Source organism: Sceloporus occidentalis, unplaced genomic scaffold (assembly GCF_023333645.1).
Source record: "Sceloporus occidentalis isolate IW3139 unplaced genomic scaffold, rSceOcc1.0.p SCAF_78, whole genome shotgun sequence".
Taxonomy (NCBI): Eukaryota; Metazoa; Chordata; class Lepidosauria; order Squamata; family Phrynosomatidae; genus Sceloporus; species Sceloporus occidentalis.
In genome coordinates, this window is record NW_028317058.1 from 4,765,556 (window position 1) to 4,785,701 (window position 20,146).

Below are 20,146 nucleotides of genomic sequence, written 5' to 3' on the forward strand. Positions count from 1 at the left end.
TGGTCATTACCATGTACATGCTTTACTATAACTACATCAGACACTTTACATATAAATATACTGTCATACGGTTCCCAAAATGTACCATCCTCAGTAACTCAAGAACATCCCACCCTACCCAAAGAGAGGCTAATTGTCAAAGTTTGGCCTTCATTACCAAGTATTACTAGGTAAGCCCCTGAAGCTGGAGCAACAGGCCTTTCGTTGCAGTGTTTTCCCCGGTTTGTGGAGGGTGCTAGGGCCAACTCTTCCACCTATATGTGAGTGCAAGCTTGGAGAGAGAAATCACTTGTGGGAGATTCAACTATTAGTTTAAAGTTACTGCACATGGTTAAATTAATTTAATAGGTTTAGGATCATGTCCTTGGCAGGACAGGCGTGATTAACACATGGCAGGGAGAAAGCCTGAACAAAGACAATTGAAGCTTTCATATCATTGCATGACGATGTAAGGGGACAGTCTCAAAGAAGAATGCGTATTAAAGTAACTGAAAAAGCATTCTTTAAAATGTAAAAAAAAAACAAAAAAAACCCTGGCGCTGCATCAGCACTCCTCCTCCCTGGTCTCTTGATTCACATCACTGATTAGCTACTTTACCATTTGTATCCTTCCTCCACACTCACAACGCAAGCGCTGGAGCCGACTGGCAAATAGTAGATGGGAGTAGGGGACAAAGGCAGAATCCCTTCATACATCTGTAAAGGGACCCCTCAGATAATCACATTCAAAGATAATGCCGTTGGGAGGAGAGCTGTGGCTTTAAGTCATCTAAAAGTTGCACACTTGAGAAAAAGCCCATTTAGATACGTGGTCTTCAGACTTGTGTGAACAGGACTTGCCTAACCCAGCTTTTCTTACCGTGTAGGTTGTGTACGTCTCAGATTTTTTCAAAGTCCGGAAGGGCAGCTTCAACCAGAAGGAGGAGGATTCCCACACAACGCTCCACGAAACGTCCACAAACGGAAACCACTACGGGACCACCCACCAGCCCTAAAAACCGCCGCGCCACTCACCGTACCCTGCTTTTATACAGAAGTATCCACAAGCCTTATAAAATCCTGTATGTACATGCGCAAGAGGCCGGGAGCGTGTTTATGGACTGCTGCTATACCTGTTGAATGCCCACTTTACCTGTATATAGTTATAAAGACACCCTATGTATATGATATAGCTTTACGTTTATTTGGTATGGAACATTTATCAGCTATACACATGCACACAATAAATGTGGTATTCAAATTGTAATTTTTTTTATTAAAATAATGTGGTAACATGTTTATGTACAAACACTTGTTTAATATTGCTTTGCCAGACAATAGCCTGTTCGGATTTATACCACGGAAACATTAAAACGGTTTAAAGCAAACACTTGTGTTTTATGCGAGTGCATGCGGAGGAGGGGTACTCAATACGTGGGTGTGGGCAACAAATACCAATCAAACAGCTCTTCACTTCGGACTCTGGATCGAATCAGCGGCGCTAGAGATAGAGACTCGCCGCAAACACAATGTCCCTTTTAATTTTTGTAATTCCTAGAAACAAACAAACACACAATGTTAATGTCTTTATCCGCCACAAATGTGTATTCTGGCGATTTCCTGTATAAATAATGTAATATCACAAAGAATATTTATACCGGATCCCTGTAGAAGATGTCTCGCTTTGGCAACGCATTTTACAGCGGCTCCCAGCTGTGGCCTGGATACATTCAGTTATAATGTGCAGGCTATCCTTAAAGGGACAGTACGTTGCAGCCATGCAGCCAAAGCAATCAATTGATTAATTTCCGGGGGGGGGGGGGGGGTTACCTTTTAGAAGCTCCAGTAAAATACACCACTGTCTCAAGCAACCAAAAGTAGCACAGTAAGCACTAGGCCACGGGTGTCCAACATTCAGCCCTCCAGCTGCTGCAGGACTACATCTCCCATAATGCTCTTTCAGCTAAGGGTCTGGCTGAGGAGTATATGGGAGATGTAGTCCTGCAGGTTGGACACCCCTGCACTAGGCTTCAAATAAAAGCACTATGGCCTCTATAACCCTTGCACCAGCCAGAACACATCTTATTTGGCCAACTATCTCCTGAAAAAGGATGGCGGCAAAAAAAGAGAACCAAATAAGCATCCATTGCATTTGCATGGAGGGGGACAATCCAGAGCGGACCCTCAACTCTCCCCCTGCATTAAGTGCATAGAAAGGGGGGGGGGGGACTGTCCCCTCAGCACAGGGGTCTATTTACATTGGGTTATTCTGATGGAGCATTTGATTGTTATTGTGTGGAAATGTGAAAGAAATTGATAGAAACACAAGTATTACAACAACTGGTATTACACTGCGAACGGTTTTCATGAGACGTCGCTGGCCGTTATCTCGGTGTATATGAAACTCGCTAATTACAAAGTGGGAACAAGTTCTGAGAAGTCGTTCAGTCCTTTGAAACCCTCGATAATCTAATTGCCGGGTGGAACCGAAGCAGCCCCTTCATTTGTGTGAAATCAGAAGGACCACCGTGTGCTTTCAAAATGAGAAAATTAGTACAAAAACTGCATATTTAGAAATGATAAACATACCCGGTGCCGGGATAAACAGCCTCCCTCACAGCTTTGTTTGCTACATAATTACCGGTTTCTGGCTTAAAAGGTGATTTTGCTTCCACATTAGAGCCAATGTAATAAACCACCAGGACTATAGCAGCAGCACCAAAAATGCAAATGTAAAGAAATTTTACTTGTAACACCATAAACAGAAGGCAAGTGTTCTTGCGCAGACACTGAAGATTTCATTCATTCCTATGCAAGAGCGCAGCGTCCTACAACACACACAATCCGACACGGTGCGTTTCACCGCAATCAACACATTGGTTTTAGTATAATTAGTAGATCTTGTAAACGGCTTACACTTCACATATGGAAATGTATGTGTGAAATATATATAAATTTATACACACACACACACACACACATAATTTGTAGTTCAGTAAAACCACGGCCTCAAAATCCAAGCTAAATTGCGAAAGTGATCGTACTCTTGCAAGACTTGCAGCGGGGAGGTAAGGGAAGGTTGAAGTATTACAGGGCTCGGCTGGAAGTGGCGGAGACACGCTGTGTATTGTATGACTATGGAAATGACACGCCAGCAGGTATGATGGAGCCCACGTGACATCAGAGCAGCTCTTGGACGTGGTATGCGTCTCCTGCGGAGCGCACTCAGATAGCACTCTTTGTTCTGCGAGTCTCAGTGTTTGCTGGGGTGCTGGGCTCGGCTCCCAGGAGGTCAGGCAACTTCAAAGCAGACACAACAGATGTGTAAAGGCCCAAAAGGCTCGTTTTTCTATGGACTTTAGAAAGTATGGATTTTATTTTTAGGCCCCCCCACTTGACAATCCAGTTTCTGCTATATAGCGCTCCTTCTTAGAAGGAAACAGATCCGCAGCATATACAGGTTATGAGATTTTTTTATAGTCCTTGCCTCTGCTGGCTACCAAGAAAATATTATGGATAGATATGTTATGTTGGTCAAGCATGGATATAAATCACAAAGAACAGTAAGTGTCAGCACCATATTGCTTACTATAAACATCTGTTTTGTACATAATACGTGGCTTAAATCTAATATGTGCAGCAGAAACCAAAGCACTGTTCTCCTTACTGTAATTGTATTTGCTTGCAATCTAGAGCTGATCCTTTAAAAGCATGTTGCCCAAGAACAAAAAAAAACCAAAACAAGGCGTTTGCAGGGGTCCGTGATATAAAGTTAGAGGGCGGACCGTATAGGGATAAGGGCCGGCTGGCTTCATGGAAAAGCCCGTGAGCAGAAGTGGACACATACGATAGGGGGTTCTATAACTCATGAGATAAGCATTTCAGAGAGCTCGATTGTTGGCCGCTTACCTTCTGCAAATTTGTTCTCCAGCTCTGTGTTTCCAATGGCTTTGGCCGCTTGGCACATTTGTCTAAGCAATTCTTCAAGCCGCCTCATGCACCGGATTATACTACCTATGGAAAACACAAAAACATTATAGCATATACAATATCCAACATACTATCAGAATCAGCCTAAACTGTCCTCAAAAGGTCAGTCAAGGCTCCACAATTAACAACCAAATGATTTGCTACACTTTATATATAATTTTTACTGTAACAGATGGCCAGAGCTGCACTACTCAACAAAAGCTTGTTGTACTCCAACGCAACAGTGTGGCGAGGCAGGATGTGGACGTGATCTGCGGCCTCTACAGCGCCCTCTACTGGCAAGAAGACTTTTACCCTTCAGACAAAAATTTGCACCAGAATCCAGCATCCTTGACTATTACATTATCTTTCATTTATACAGCGCCAGCAGTTTATGCAGCGCTTCCTACATTATATATAGACCTACATTATATATAGATAGAGTAAGACAAACCGATTCATTAGGTATCAGGGCCCTGATCGCAAGCTTACTACATCGCTTAAACCCCAGTCCTCCTTAGAGAGAAAACCCGACTTTAGAACTGGAGCTGCATGATCTGGAAACGGAGAGTCACGTTAACAGATGGTGTCGGAGGCATCCTTTAGTATACTCTCAGCTGTACCTTCTAGAGAGAGGCAACGGTTTGAACTATGGATTCCGATCAAGAAGCCAAATAAAATGCAGCTTTGATTCCAAAACAGATCAGATTTGTTCTGCACTCCTCTGCCTTTCAACGATTCTTGCAGCAATAAACCGCAAAGCAGCCTCAGCTATCTTCACAAGAGTGGACGGCTGCCATTAGTAAATGCACTCCCCCCCCACACTATCCTCCAAGGGCGAGCGAGGGGCGGCGAGCACGTTTACAGCCTTTGTTGAGAGCCAGAGATTCAATATGAAACTCCGCACACCACACCGATTACTCCATTAAAAATATACCAGACTCCTATAATCACAGCACATTCTACTCGCTTCCATAGTAGCTACTACACAGATTACACTTTACCACAATATGCTTGTTTTGCTATAGATGAACTAATGAGATATAATAAATGTCCACCTCTGCTCCAGAAACACAGAAGAAAAGCTAGAATTTACATAATTATATAAAACTAAACCTGCTTGCCAGCCGTGGCCAACTCTTCCAACGGCCACTCTGCCCCCACCCCCCCCGACGTACCAGAGGAGACTCCCGGGTGTCTTGCGGGGCCGGCGGGGGACATCTACGCAATACGCGTATACAACTTCCGGTGCCGGGACTCAGCGGATGTGCCGGCACCGGAAGTTGTATACGCGTATTGCGTAGATGTCCCCCGCCGGCCCCACAAGACACCCGGGAGTCTCCTCTGGTAAGTCTTGGGGGCAGAGGTAAAACGCATCGTAAACAACCACCGCAGCCGGTGACCGTCCGCACGATGCGCTTAGACAACCTCCCGTGCCGGCACACACCCCCCCCCGTGGGAAGTGCTGGCAGGGGAGGCTGTCTAAGCGTATCGGGGAGTAGGATGCAGGTCCCCTGCACCGCTGCATGTCACGGGCGTCGGGCACTAGACCCCGAATATAGGCCGCACCCCCACTTTAAAGACTTAAAGTGGGGGAAAAAAGTGCGGCATATATTCGAGCCAATACGGTATATATTTTTAATATGCATTCTTCTTTATGAACTAGTACAGCGCTGTGGAATATGATGGCGCTAAAAAAGAAAAACAAAAAAACTAAATAATAATAGTGACAGCGACTCGTAAAAGGTTTGTTTCTGTGCAAACATTTTTCCGTCAACAGTTACTCAAAAAAAACCAAAAAAACATTAACCAGAATCCAAAATCCAGAAAGATTCAAGCAGCGTTATTCCATTCTGGACATGTGGAAATAATCAAGAGAAAAAAGGCCCAAAACAAATAAATGAGAAGCAGATCACGCAGTTGAGCCACGCTGCATGTTGGCTTCATCTCCCGCGGTACAGAGAGAGGTAGAAAACCCAAAGGGCGTCGGAAGAGAGATTTGCCTCTCGTGTTACCGATATGACCTCTAAAGTAGCGACTTAACAACAAACCGCAGACTAACGCCGACCTTCAACACATTATCCCAACGCAAAGCATCGCCGCACGCCCAGAGGATGGCTTTCCGCAGCTCGGAGACATGTCACGGCCTCGGAAACAAATCATTTCCCTCCTCTAAGTAACACATTCCTCTGAGGCGGAGGGAATCGCACAATCCGGAACGCAAAAGATGCAAAAAGAAATAAAAATACTGTGCTTGGAATAGAGATGAGAAAAAAAACCCGTCCCATTACGTATATCAGAGAATAAATACTCTTATAGCATCTCTTTAATTTAGACTGCCCCCCCAACAAAAAAATAATAAAAGACTGTTTAAAATATGAGGTCTGAGGGGAATTAGGCATGTTAACAAATAAGAACCATTGACCATTAAAGTAAAAAGTATTTTAACACAATAGGCATTTCTATAAAAAGTCACCTCATCACCATGCCAAACAAATCTCCAGGCAGAAGGAATCCGTTTTAGTTGCTATGGTTATAAGACCACTTTTAAAACATTGCACATTATCACTTTGGGAGAGGAATCATGGGAGCGATTACTGTGTGTGTATGTATGCCGGTGTGTGTATGCATATATCTTGTGAATATCTGTCAGCTGAGACCAGCAGAGATGCGTTATTACTCAGTTGATCTCCTTTCCACAGAAAGGCCAGATTAAAAAAAAAATAAATAAAAAAAAAAAGCTCAAATATGATTTAAAAATCATACCCTGAAAGCTGAAATACTTTGAGAACAAACCGACGGATGAATCAACACTCAAGAGGCTGCGACTGACCAACATATTGATTTTACCAAACGCCTAAGGGGTCCCTGTCCTGCCCGGGCTGCGTGGTGCCCGGGTTGACTTTACCCTTCCCCCACACCGGGGAATGAAAAAGAAACGAATCGCGATAAGAAACCTTGCCATTCATTGTCTACAACATCAGTCCAAGATCATCGCGTAATACTCCGAGTGCGCACTCGGTAGCCATGCTTTGGTATTAGCAGATTTCCGAGGACTAACCCTCCATGCGCCGGGGTACAGGGGCAGTCGCTCTCTGAAACCGGAAGATATTTTAACTACACTTTCATCTACCATTTTCAGTTTGGATTAAGGGAAGGGCGAGCGACTATCACTGCCTGCAAGACGGGGCTAGCAACAAGAAGAAAGCAGCCTGTAACCTCTCGATTATACACTGCTTTTTGAAAAAAAAACATGAGTACGTGTTATAAATTAAAAGAAATATGGATTTTTTTTTAAATGTAGTGTATAAACAGGGCCAAAAACATTTTAAATGTGGCATAATATAAATGTCGCCTGCATAACGCAGTCACAACAGGTCTTAATTACTAGCATCACCTTAACAGACCTTAGGAGACTAGCCCTTCTATAAATAAAATAGACGTAGCTTTACTAAAGACTTACCTTCAAAAACATCAGTCATTTTGCAAATCTGAGCGAAGGTCGATCCGTTGGCCCAGGTGTAGACAACATCCATGAGATTTGGTCGAAATGTTCCTAAGTAAGTATCCTCATCTATCTCTAGTTTAGCTTCCGCCGAGACCTTAGCAATCCTCCTGGCGGTTTCCTGTTCCAAAGAGGAAAATCGTGCATTAACAAAGTATAACTATTACACAAAGCAGCCAAATAATGCCGGAGATTTTTATTTCAACCTATATTAAAAATTTGGTATAAGCACAAAGTGAGTGAATGAAAATGAATGAATGAGTTCTGTGTTAACACCAGTCTATTGAAGCCGTATAACCGCAGTGTAAGGCTGGTTTCTTTATTGTAAAAAGGAAGGTCCGTTGGCCTTTGTCCTGGAAACATGACATAGAAACGGACGGCAAATAAAAACCGTCTGGTCTGTCCATTTTCTTGATGCAAAGACTCAGAACATAGGCAAAATTACTGATGTTCTGAATACGTATACTTTACCCCTCGACCTACACAGAGGTAAATGGAGACTTTTAGGATAGTTTGGGCTACATTCTCACTTGAGATGAAAATCTAACGTAAAAAATTAAACCCCCACCACCAGCTTTCCCCCCCATAAACTTACATTGGCCACGTTGCTCGGACGGTGTACGGTACATATGGTAAAAACTAGTAAGAAGCCCCATTAAAAACTCATTTGGTCAACAACCTCGAGGATGTGACGGTAACACAAAATGTTACAAGCATTACCTGCATTTGTCGGAGAGGTCCTGCCAGCTGCTCCGTAAGTTTAGGCATTTCGCTGGACTAAAAAAAAAAAAAAAAAAAAAGAAGACAAAGGGCGGTAAATTATTGGGGGTAAAATACATTTAGTTATAAAGCTGATCGTTCACAGATCCGGTTCGCTTCATTCTGAACAGGACATTTGGTCAGATAGGGACATGCGGCCGGCGCAGTGTGAAAGATAATAAAACGTTTGCTTTCTGCACACTCACCTGCTTCTCACAGAGTTCAAACGGTTACCGGAATAACACACACACATTTTACGGGAGGTTAACGAAAAAGGGAAGCGGCTGTGAGAAGGACGCAACGTTTGCCGATTTCCCAGAACGAGATGATGCTTCACCTCTGCCCCGCTCTCCCACAACACCGTGGGTCGGGAAATAGAGTTCCTTTCTCCCACTCCTCCTATCAAACTTCCCACGGGATGAAATGGGCAAATATAAGCAATTACGGAACAACTGCCCGGGAAACAAAGATATTAACCCTACGAGACTAGTGACTTCCCATCCTAGTGATCAAACCTCTATTATGTGTTTAGTGCACCTGATTCAGACAGACATTTTTATGTATATTTAGTACGAGTAACACATTCAACGGTTGAACGATGGAAATAAACGATAGAAATAAATGAGCTGATGTTTGTCCCGCAGCATCTCAGAGTTGAATATCATGCATGGAGAAGGAATACACATCCTTATATACGATTACTTTGTTATTTTTACATTGTTGTTTGGGTGATGGTGGCTTTTATACTTCTAGCTGAGGTACGGGGTACTTTGGCAGCTATTTTACATTCTTTAATGTTTGGTTGACTGGTTATGCACAGACGTGAGGGATCTCTCTCCTGTAACCAGATGGTATCCCCCTATGAGTAGTAATATACTACTTGTTATGTCCGATCTACACATTTATATAGTGTCATCTTATTCTGTAGTGCTGGACAAATAATAATAAAAGCTAATGAGTAAGCGGAGCTCTTCAGCCTGGGAAAACAGAGTAATCAGAGGTCTGGAGAGCCGCTCTGGAAACGCTTTTTAGTTTGATCTTTGTTTGAAGAGATGTTAAAGGTTCAGGCATTCTCCGTTATTTAAGTGTAACCCCGCTGGTGCAAAGACCATAGGACACAATTTTAGGTCTTCATGGTCACTATACTCAGGACATCTCAGTACATCCTAAAGTTAACTTTTCCATGCAAACGTAAGGAAGCTTTGAAATGAGACGTGTCACCAGGACAAACCTACCTTGTACAATAGCAACACAAAAGTTTCAAGGCTATTTCATAATCCATGTTATAACACAAAAAAAAAAAAAAAAACATATCCAGAGAAATCCTTACATTTTCCTGAAATACGAAGCAGCTGAGAAGCGCGGTTGCTTGTTCTGCTGTCAGGTCGTTAAAAAGCCCATTAAATATCATTTCAGTGAGGAGGAGTTCATCAGCGCTGAAAAGTACAAAACAATCAAATTTAGAGAAGAATGCGAGTGCGAGATCACGCGGCCCGGGGGCAAGTCCTGGCTACAATTAATAAAATATTCTGACTTCACTTTGTAGTCACGTATAGTCTGCTCTCTGAGAAGATTTGCTACAAAAGGTCTTATAATATTCTCAGCCTACCAAGTAAAGTCAAGTCTTCTTTATCAAGCGATACAAACACAGAAATGGCCAGTAAGAACCCGAAACTACTATAGTGAAGTTATATAAGAACCTTGAACGTCACTCCCAAGGGTTTCCTGGCAGACTGAGCTCCTGCAAGCCGCGACGCTATATATATATATATAGATCTAAAGAAAAGAGGCGACCCCTGCTCACAGCGATCACTACAAATTTACAAAATTTCACTTTCCGAGTTTTTACAAACCAAATAAGCCATGCACTTTTAGCATATAAATGGGTTTATATAACCCATCGGAAGCCCGATAAAGACACCAGCAGGATGACGCCTTTGGGTGAAAGCAATCCGGTGCCTAACATGTAAAACGTAACCCTACAGCGTATGTACACGAGCCGTTCCGTGTGCGTGGCACGTACCTGCTGATCTCACAAGCCACTCGCCCTTTCATCTCTATAACGTCAGCGGAGGTGGCGAAACCCATCCTTCTCAGCACACGCTTGCGGCATTTCAGCTCGTCCATCTGTAACACCGTCCTGGCCTTCTTCAGTTCCCGCTTGGCTGCTCTTATGTCCACCGCAATCTAACGCACAAAAAAGCACGACTGGTTAGAATTACCTGTCGCTTTTACAATTTGGTCGTGTAATATATTTTGGCCACAGCTAAAGCTTATAGTGCGGCGGCGAATAAGGAGGTAAATGTCAACTAGGTTGAAGTCGGATGCCTCTGGGGGGGGGCAAACATGCTCAGGTTGCTGCTCTCTTTACACACTGAAGGATGCAGGTCCAGGTCTGGATCTCGGCTAAGCCCGGCATTTATGAGGTTTATGAAATCATTAGCCAAAAAAATATGATTTCAAACAAGGAAACAGATCTACCGCAGAACCCATGCTCCATATAACACGTTATAGGTCACTTGGCATGCAATGCTATGTTTAGATGCAATTTTAGCTTGCTTTGAAGTTTTAAAAATGTATAGTAGGTTTATTACATATACACAGGAATGGGCTTAGATTCTCTGATGTGTGTAGAGTCATTTGTACATAAATATCTGTTGTGCAGTTTGACAGTTTTGTGTAAAAAAACATTTGTTGTGCAGTAAATCCACAATTTTTAAACACGTTGTCGTCTTCAATTTAAATGAAGTTAAACAGCTGTCTCTTAAACCTCGCCGCTCTTAACATTGCCGGGAAGCCTCATGTCTTAACTGTTCTACAACATCTTTTGGGATCACATCGCAAGCGAGGATAGTTCCACAGAATTTCAGGCCAACGTACCTGGGCTTTCTTCTCGCAAAGCTTGTAAACCGACTCCAAATTAGGGTCGTTGTTAAGGGGATGTGAATACATTCGGTGTTCAAACGCCTCGGTCTTCTGTATCACTTTCTTCAGTCCTTGATCCTTGATTCCCATATCATCAATAGGATCTAGCAACGGTACGCCGTCAGGGAAACGCTTCTGAACCTCCTGCAATATATATATATGAATATATACCAGGTATACACAAACATACACAGTGACGGCAGGCGTGTCACACTGGTTTGCTACATATACTAAGGAGGAACTTTTACCCACGGATACAATCCTGGGCCAGGTGAGGATGGTTTTGCTCATACAGTTATATATGGTTATTCAAATTATGAATCATTAAAAAGGGACAGTCTGAATTACCAGACACCCCTACTATAGAAGAACGCATATTAAAGTAAAAAAAATTAAATAAAAAGCATTTTCCTGACACAGAACTGCCTACCCTCCAGCATCAGCCCTTCTCCGCCATGGTCCAACAATTCTGGCCATTGATGGCCGCTTAAAGGAGTCAATTAGTGGCAGGAAAGCTCTTCCACCGAGATCAATGCCAGGACTTTCCACCCATGAGCACAGGAGCCCGAATGGACCAGTGCTGGAGCGGACTGGAGGATAGTGCATCAAACGAAGGGAGAGGTGATAAGACTGAGGGCAGGGAGAGGGTCAAATACATATTCCTCAGAATCCTCGCTGTCATTTGGAAAATGGACAACACAAATGTAAAGGTACCATGCAGCCATATGCATTAAAGTGTATATGATGGCTGGAGTGTCTATTTGATTTCATGGACACAGCAGCCATTATACAGACTTTTTAATGCTAGAAATGATAGCCGAGAGGTTCCTTTAAACGTACCCTTCGCATGTGTGGATTCTGCCGAATCTATTTCCCGTGCAGGAGAATAAATCTTACCTGAATAGACTTTAACACGCTCTGTCTGTTATCAAGAGGCCGGAGATCCTTCGGGATGTACAGACGCACGCTGCTGATGGCCGTGAGCAAATGAAGCATCACAGGAGCTACCTAAAATAACAGAAATGTCAAAATAAGTAAAAATATCCTGAATACATTAGAGAGAGGTGAGGGAAAGTAGTATATATTGATTGTGAAGCAGAGAAATAACATCCCCAGCTATTAGCCTCTTTTGCTCTTGGGCAAGCTGGAAGTGTCACATTGCATGCGCAAGTGAGTCTGAAATGTCACCCTAGGGTTAGGATTCTCGGCTCTCACTGTAACATCTGCTGAGTAACTAGAACCTCTACAGGGATCTTAAACCGCACACCAAAGTAATTGTAGAAAGAAAATAACATTTTCAAAATATGACTGAAACACGCTTCAGCAAAGGCTTTGCATACTTGTCTATACAACATATTTGCGCCGTTAAGTGGAATACATCATATTATTCCTATTTAGAGAACGGGAAAGTAAACAGGAACACGGTGCAAAAGGTCAGAACACGCACAGATGAATTATAACACAAAAGAAGGAAGAAGCCAATGAAGATAGACTGGGGATAAAGAGCTGTACAGCTCAGGAATGAGTATACTCAGGGCGCCAAGCGATATACCTATAGCTGCAGAGAACTACATATCCCATGATGCTCAGGAGACCACAGAGGCATGTTGGGTGCCCACATTATTTTCATTAAATGGGAACGAGGGTCTGGGGTCAGAGGAGATCAGAAAACGACTAAAGAAATCTTACTGATTTAGCCATACATCACACAAGGCCAGCCAAGCTCTTCCGGCAGCAGAAGCTCGCTTGGGTTAGCCCCTTCATAATGTATCGCAAGGCAAAGCCGCTGAAGCAACTCTACATTTAGTGAATAAACTCCAGAATCTGCTTTATCTTTAAGTAAGGAAATTTAATGACTAAAGTGGGGTTTTTTCAGACTTTTCAGATGACTTCGTTATCTATCTTTAGATACAGTATTCAGGTAACCAGGTAAGAAATTTAGGAGAAATTTTTTTTTTTTTTTTTTTTACACAATTTAACAACCCTAGCATTTCTGAAACATTAATTATTTGACTTCTGGATGTGTAGGACATTGGGAAAAATGTTTTAAACTTCCATTTTATGTTGCACTTTAATTACCAGCAGATGATCCGGCAACTATATAGATTTTACTATTAACTTTAGGAAATTGCAGTTCAAGCACAAACAGAGAAAAAAGAATCACATAACCTTTTTTTTATTATTATAAATTCCATTTTATGAGATGACTTCTACAATGTCTTGGACAGGCAATGAGGTCCATTAACAGAAGGGGACACAAGAAAAAAAAGCAAATGCCAAACCCAAAATCATTTAATGGAATGTTGGATTCTAGAATCCGAGTTCCAGCAGCTAAAACCTACAAAACCCAGAATAAACTTATCCCCCAGAACTCCCAGTATGACGGGCATCTTCGGTACAAATCTACTGGTGTCACCATGTAGGGTATAAATTCCCACAATTCTCAACTCATCTCAGTGGTGACCATCGCCAGCCCTTGGGTGTTTTAATTTAAAAATGATTGTGCAAAGATCCAACATGGATCTAATCAGCCTAGCAACAGAATAGTCATTGATTATGAAGGCCATGCCACTGGTTACCATGCCAACGGGAACACTTTCCATGAGAATCACTTCTCCTACAGAGTCAGCATTGTATTTCGAGGATAAAATAAGCCATACTGGTTCAAAGTTTAGACCATTTTAAAATCACAGCCCAGTTTTCTTTTCTTCTCTTGCACAAGATGAGTCCTATTTATTCTTTCGCAGAGAGCCCGATAGTTACGCAACGTCCACATCTGGCAGGCAAGGAATTAAGCTACAGCCAGAGAGATCTTTCTTATTTAAATGCGCCTAAATAAAAAGTCAAGATAGAGATAAAAAATATGGTTGTGTTATTTTCTGGCTGCTTTTTAAATAAACTGTTGTTTCAAAGAGGGGCCATGTGTTTTCATTTCTACATGATATTTTCAATGTGGCAGTGATGCACACGCCAGCCGAAGGACATGTCAGATTTTACTAAGATCATAGGCTGTTTTATTGAGAAGCTATTCCCAAAGACGGCGTGTTATATCGCTGCAGCCATCGCAGACACATCAGGCTGAAGTCAACCTGGGACCATTCTATTTATCGCTGTGAAAAGGCAATTTAGCAAACTTTTCACAAGATTCACTTTTTTTTACACGACTTCACTAAAAGGGTTTATCAGGAGCAACTCAGCTGCAGAATTCTGTAGGTATCCCTGGGAACTCTTGGGGTTTGACCTGGAGTTTCTGGGCGAGGTGTTGCTTCCTCCAGGCCATGGCAGAACGGCGATGACCAAACCTACACACCTGCCAAGTTTTCCTTTCCCTTCTGCTCCCTCCAATTTAAAGCCATTTGGCATTGGCCCCATACCCACAAAAAAAGCCAGTCCCACAGATGAGAGAGCGTTCTTGACGGCCTAACCTGGGAAGACCCCAGCAATGTCTATATTGGCTTCATTACCATAAAAATTGAACGATCGAACCAGGATGAGCTTTCCACTGGCTGCGATAAGATAACATTTTGCATCACGGATAAATAATTCCAGTACATAGAGACGTATGCATCTGGAACATCAGCAAGATTAATACACAATTAGCTCAGAACATTGGCTTCTAAAGGAGTTTTCATCATAAACATGGAGCCAAGGAACCGAAAACCTTGTTTTTAAAGGAGTACATAGTGATTTACTAACTGTACATACCCTGCAACAAAACCGTTCTACAAAGCCCCTTTTTTGATCACTTTATTTGGCAGTTGGGGCCATGGTGGCTGCGATATACCGGATATAAAACACACACCTGCATCTCTCCCTTCTCGTCGGGTCTCGCCGGTTTGGCAGCTTCGGTTGCAGAATTCTTTAAGCTCTCCTTAGAGCAGTTCAGCAAAACCTCCACCACATACAGGGGGTCCAGCTCCCCAGAGTTTGGCTAGAAGAGAACACAAGCGCGTTAACAGATTTATTACTACAAGCAATCGAGTGCACGTGAAAAAGCATTAAGAGGACACCAGGGCCACAATGATACAGCGTTGGGCCCATTTAGTTTGCCCATTTTGTTCACCTGCTATATATTCTCAAACGTTATTTGGCTCTTGACCTTGTCGCCTATACCACGTCATACCCTCACGGTGTTAACCTTAACACGGCCAAGCATGGTGGTTTGAGAGGAGAACATCCTGAGCAGCTTGTATTAGAACTGCATACGTTTTTTTCCCCGTCTCCTGCGTAAATTTGTTCGCTCACATTAATCCGGGAACATTTTCCATGACGGCCGATTTCATAAAAACATAGGACTTTCCCCCCACAAACACACAGATGCTGACACTGCTTCCAAGCCACCGCGATGCAATCGTCACTCCTCCGACAGTAACACGATACATGAAACTAGAATATATGAATTAGGAAGCAAAATATTCCAGGCGATTGCGTTACTCGCCAGCCGGAGACAAGTGGCTTCCTAATACACCTGCGGCCTATCAACCAGGGCTGGCTGGAGATTACATTATGGCGGAGGTTTGATCCCCTTCACAGCACGACGTGCCGGCAAATAGAGACATTCTATATTACCTTTACATTGGACTTCTTGGAAAAGTTCACAACTACTCCCCATCCGAAATCACTGTCTTCGCTTTTTACCTGATACGGGGGAAACAAAATATTTAATGTTAAAGAAACAAAACTTTCACCGAGTGGGAATGAATAATTTTAAAGCACCAGACAAAATAAGGGAGACTCCAATCCAATCACAAATCGCCTCCGAGACGTCTTTAAACGAGTGATCTCGCGCCCTTGAATGTTACGCAAATAAAACCTTAGCCGATCTGCAGCTTCCTTCTTTCCAGAAGCTTTTTCAGTCTCTGTGGCAACAGCACATCAGAGGCTGCTTTTGCGGGATCTGATGATTAATCGTTCATGGCAAACATTATAAATATCAAATATTAGCGGATTAGAGAATTCTAACGGGGGCAGTCTGCGCATGTAGCAGCACCAATTACAAGGTTTCTAATGTTGCGCTTCACAGCATATGTAGAAGAGCACATTTAATAACTTTTTTTTACCGAGGAGCCACCGTGCGGTGCTTCATGACACGGCCACGTGGGAGCAGATACCTCCACAGCGCCTCGCGCCATTTAAAGTAGATCAGAGAATCCCCACTCATAAGGGTTTAACGTACGGAATGTGCCCCCCGTACACAGAAATGTGTCCTCTTCTATCAAAAGCTGCAGCAATGCACCGGCTATTAATACCAGCGGATGCATCTAACAAAGCAAAACATCTCAGATCATTTCCGATCTACGGAAAGGACAACAAACTCTGGTTTATTACTAAACGCTGGGTCAAAAAGTCTTTAAAAAAAAAAAAAAAAGACCAATGGAAAAGCAGTAAAACCGACTTCCAAGCGGCAGAAACAGAAAAGAATGACGGCATCTGCGGAAAAGCAGCCCGCGGAACAGACCAGATCAAAACATCTAGTTATAAGCTACGATCGCGCCCGTTCTCCACCCAAACACAAGCCGTTAGTTTGCAGGGGCCATTCGTTCTCTTCTGAAGTAAAGTATTAGATATCTATGGAACGATAAAGAAAACGCACTGGACTATTGTACTGATTTCTAACAATCGCATGTAGTTGTGGTTTGTGTATTTGGAGAGCTTCATAACTAATCTTTGTATACGGCGTGTACACAACGTAATATTACGAAACAGTCTACTGCCGAGGGTGGGAAGAAGTCACGTTTTCTTGCAATGACACCTAAAGGTGAAAAACCGTCTTCAGATGTAGGAGAAAAATACATAATTAACCCTATACACCCAAAACATAACGAAAACGATCGTAACAAAAACAAAGAAAAAAGGCTGTACCTTAACAAGGCGGCCGGGCTGCAGGAACGAGAGACAGTACTTGGGCTTATGAATATAATCTTCTATCTCTTTGCCGAGTTTAGCGAGCTGCTGGCGGATTTTGTAGTACGTCACAACGCTTTCTTCGTTGGGAATTTGAATACTATTGTACTGCTCCTCCAACGTCTTCACCTCTGAGCGACACAGAAACAAAATGGGTTACTTGTGACCTGAAGAACAATTCCGGATCAACAGAATACAGCAACAGGTCATTTTATGATATTCTGAAGTAAAGTTTTAGATAACTACCCAGTCTTTTACAACTTTCCTGTCCCATGAGGACTGAAAGCCAAAGCCAGTTTAACAAGAAGGCTAAAAAGGGCCATTTAGTGAAAGTGCTGATATGTTGTTTGGATAAAAGCGTTAGTATGACTTTACAACGCGATGGACCTGCAAATACAGTTTTATTTAACAACTTCACCGAACCAGAGTATTGGGAGCATTCATCACGGCCTCCAAGTAAAAGGCAGGAGTGTGTCTGTGGTTACTGAATGCAGGATTAGTAGGAATATTATTCATTAAAAAAAGAAACACACTATAAAGACCATTCTACTTATAAATCACATTGAAAATGAAGGCTGGAGGCCGCTCTCACTTACTCTCAGCTACACCAGGGATCGCTCTGTAATGCTGGAACTGGTAAAATGATTTTTCTAACATATATTCGGGATTGATTTCTTCCACGCGCAAGAGGTTCAGCACCATGTTATAAGTCAGGTGAAAAGCGCTGTTGAGCGGATCCGCAGAGCCCTGGGGAAGAAAGAACAAACCATTATCAGCACATTTACATCAACGCAGGACGAGCAGCGACCGGAAAACCGTCTAATAATAATAATAATAAATAACTTGGCTTTAAAGAAATCATAACCATTCCAACCAACAGAACTGTTAACTTATCTGCACCCCAAAAAGAGTAAGAATCTGTGGCAGCAGCTACTGAATACAGAGTGCGGTGCAAGGGGAAGCCACTAAAGTCTTTAAATATTTACCACTAAGTGCTTACAACGCATTGAGCAGAATAACTGGAAGCTGAAGGGACTTAGAGAGATTTATAGAGAACGCGGTGAACGAAAAACAAACATTTGTATATTACATATGATCCTGACGCCATCGCAAATATTTCAGAGGAAAGCCAAGAGGAACTAAAACGAGACCCAACCGATAAATCATACCGCAGACTGCTTGGCTGCAAAAACAGAGCTTTGCTTTGAGCAGATATATACAGATATATAGATTATATATCACAATCTTTGTCTCTCTGACATCAAAGGAGTTTTGGTCGGAGGCCTGATACCGTGAGGATTTCTGGGATCCGCTGTCTACCCACCTCATACCCCAGAGTGATCTTTGGGGACCCACCGCGCTACATCTTTCCGGTGCACGTCAAGCAAAAAACTAAAATCATAGGTATCGTTTAATTTATTAGTTCATTTACTGGTTTAAAAGGCACAAAACCTGATCTCCACATGGTCAAAATAGTTAAACCAGTGGAACCAAGGTAGTGGATAAAGCAATGAAAAAAAGTTACGGAATAAAGAGAGCAAGGGGGGCAATAAGTTATGAACGGTATACGAAAAAGGAGCAAGAAATCCTGGACTAAGCAGCACGGGGTCCCAGTTACAGAGCTCTGTGTATATAATGAGGCAAATAGTATTTCAAAAAAGGCAGAAGCTGCCCTGGTATAGAAGATGTTAAGGAGGACTTTAAGTGACGGATTAAGCCGGCGGAACGAGTTGAATATGAAGTTATACAGGCACAGGGTAAAAAAAGCCGGCGCTGCGTACGGGGGCCACCACCGCCGCTTGGCAGATCCGCTCTTTCCATTAGACAGGACGCAGCAGAACAAGGTATTCCTGGTTAATATATCATATTAAATAATGAAAAGTGCATATTTCCAGGTTTTCATTTGCTCCAAGCACCAATCCTCGCTATTTTTGAATCATACTGGGAAGAGGCTGGTCAGTCACTGAATGAGAGGCATCTTTCTTAAACAGAATTCTCAAGTGTAGTTTAATTACACGAGACAGCTAAAGCAGGGAAGAGAAGGCTTTGCCAGTGCCTTACAAACCAACGGGAAGCCCAATTTTTCATAGCAATTGCTTACATCACTATAGGGATCCCCAGAGAACCACTAATGACTACGTAGTTGTCATGCTAAGATCATCTATGTACCCCGTGCCCAAAACAAATATATAAAAAGATAGAAAAAGCATTTTTACTTTTTTTTTTATTAAACAAAAATCCCTTTGCCTGTACCCGGGGTGAAGGAAGCCCATCTACATGCATGTGGAGATACAGAGCAGCGTCCAACGATTATAGTAGTATAACAATGTGTCCTGTCCCGATTAGGTGCCCCGGGCAGATAATATAGGAGTATGGGGGAAACCATGGCAATTCTCCCCAAATCAGAGCATTCATTTATAAACCGGTCTTAACGGATACTTAATTCCTTGCAGTCAGCAAAGCATGTGCCTCTGTCCCGGACCCCAAGCCTCACCCCAACCTGCAATACCGCATTTATTCTGCAAACCAAACTCCAATGCTTTGTCAGCATAAGAACCAACGCCACGTCCAGTAACACGGGCTCACCCATGCCTTGCGTTTTTATTGCCTTTGCATGAAAGCGGAAAGTAGTTTGGAAGCCCACTAAAGTGTTACAAGACAAAGGGGATATGTCGGTGTGAATGGAGACCACAGGATTATAAAGTGAGGAGATATTAGAGAACAGTATCTTAGCCTGTTTTAAAGCGTGATAGAACTTTTAACACAGATGCCCAAGACATATCCAGCACGGGAAAGCGGAGAGTTCCGTAAATCTGCTGATTGCATTTTGCATGCTGTACATTATATACCAAGCAATGATCCCGGATTGACTTTACAAGACACGAGAAGCGCACTGGTGGATACATACTTACAAAAAGAGAACGAGTCACGAGTATTCCGGTAAGCCAGAGGCTTCTTACCTTGAGCAGCTGCTTTCCAATGGTTGGGCTAATTTTCTCGTCAACCATTAAAATTACAATCCCTCTTTCATCCATACCACGTCTCCCGGCACGGCCGGACATTTGAATATATTCCCCAGATGAGATCTATACGGCCAAAATGGAA

At 42.7% G+C, this 20,146-nt stretch overlaps 2 protein-coding genes across 2 annotated transcripts in view; one reads left to right on the forward strand and one right to left on the reverse strand.

Moving 5' to 3' along the window:
• The window catches only part of LOC149285542 (phospholipid phosphatase 1-like), a 52,891-nt gene extending 51,896 nt beyond the window's left edge, over positions 1 to 995 (forward strand). Inside the window, exon 6 of the mRNA XM_089495289.1 lies at positions 867 to 995. Coding sequence (XP_089351415.1) covers positions 867 to 995 — 129 coding nt within the window. The remainder of the gene's footprint in view (positions 1 to 866) is intronic.
• A 485-nt stretch (positions 996 to 1,480) lies between these two features.
• On the reverse strand, positions 1,481 to 20,124 carry LOC149285543 (exosome RNA helicase MTR4-like; the record flags this gene model as incomplete). Its single annotated transcript, XM_089495290.1, has 13 exons — positions 1,481 to 1,533; positions 3,889 to 3,993; positions 7,412 to 7,574; positions 8,174 to 8,230; positions 9,543 to 9,648; positions 10,236 to 10,399; positions 11,093 to 11,281; positions 12,035 to 12,145; positions 14,940 to 15,068; positions 15,707 to 15,775; positions 17,000 to 17,172; positions 17,638 to 17,788; positions 20,002 to 20,124. Coding segments are annotated over 13 exons (1,593 nt in total), but the record flags the coding sequence as incomplete, so codon positions are not given.
• Between the last annotated feature and the right edge of the window lie 22 nt (positions 20,125 to 20,146).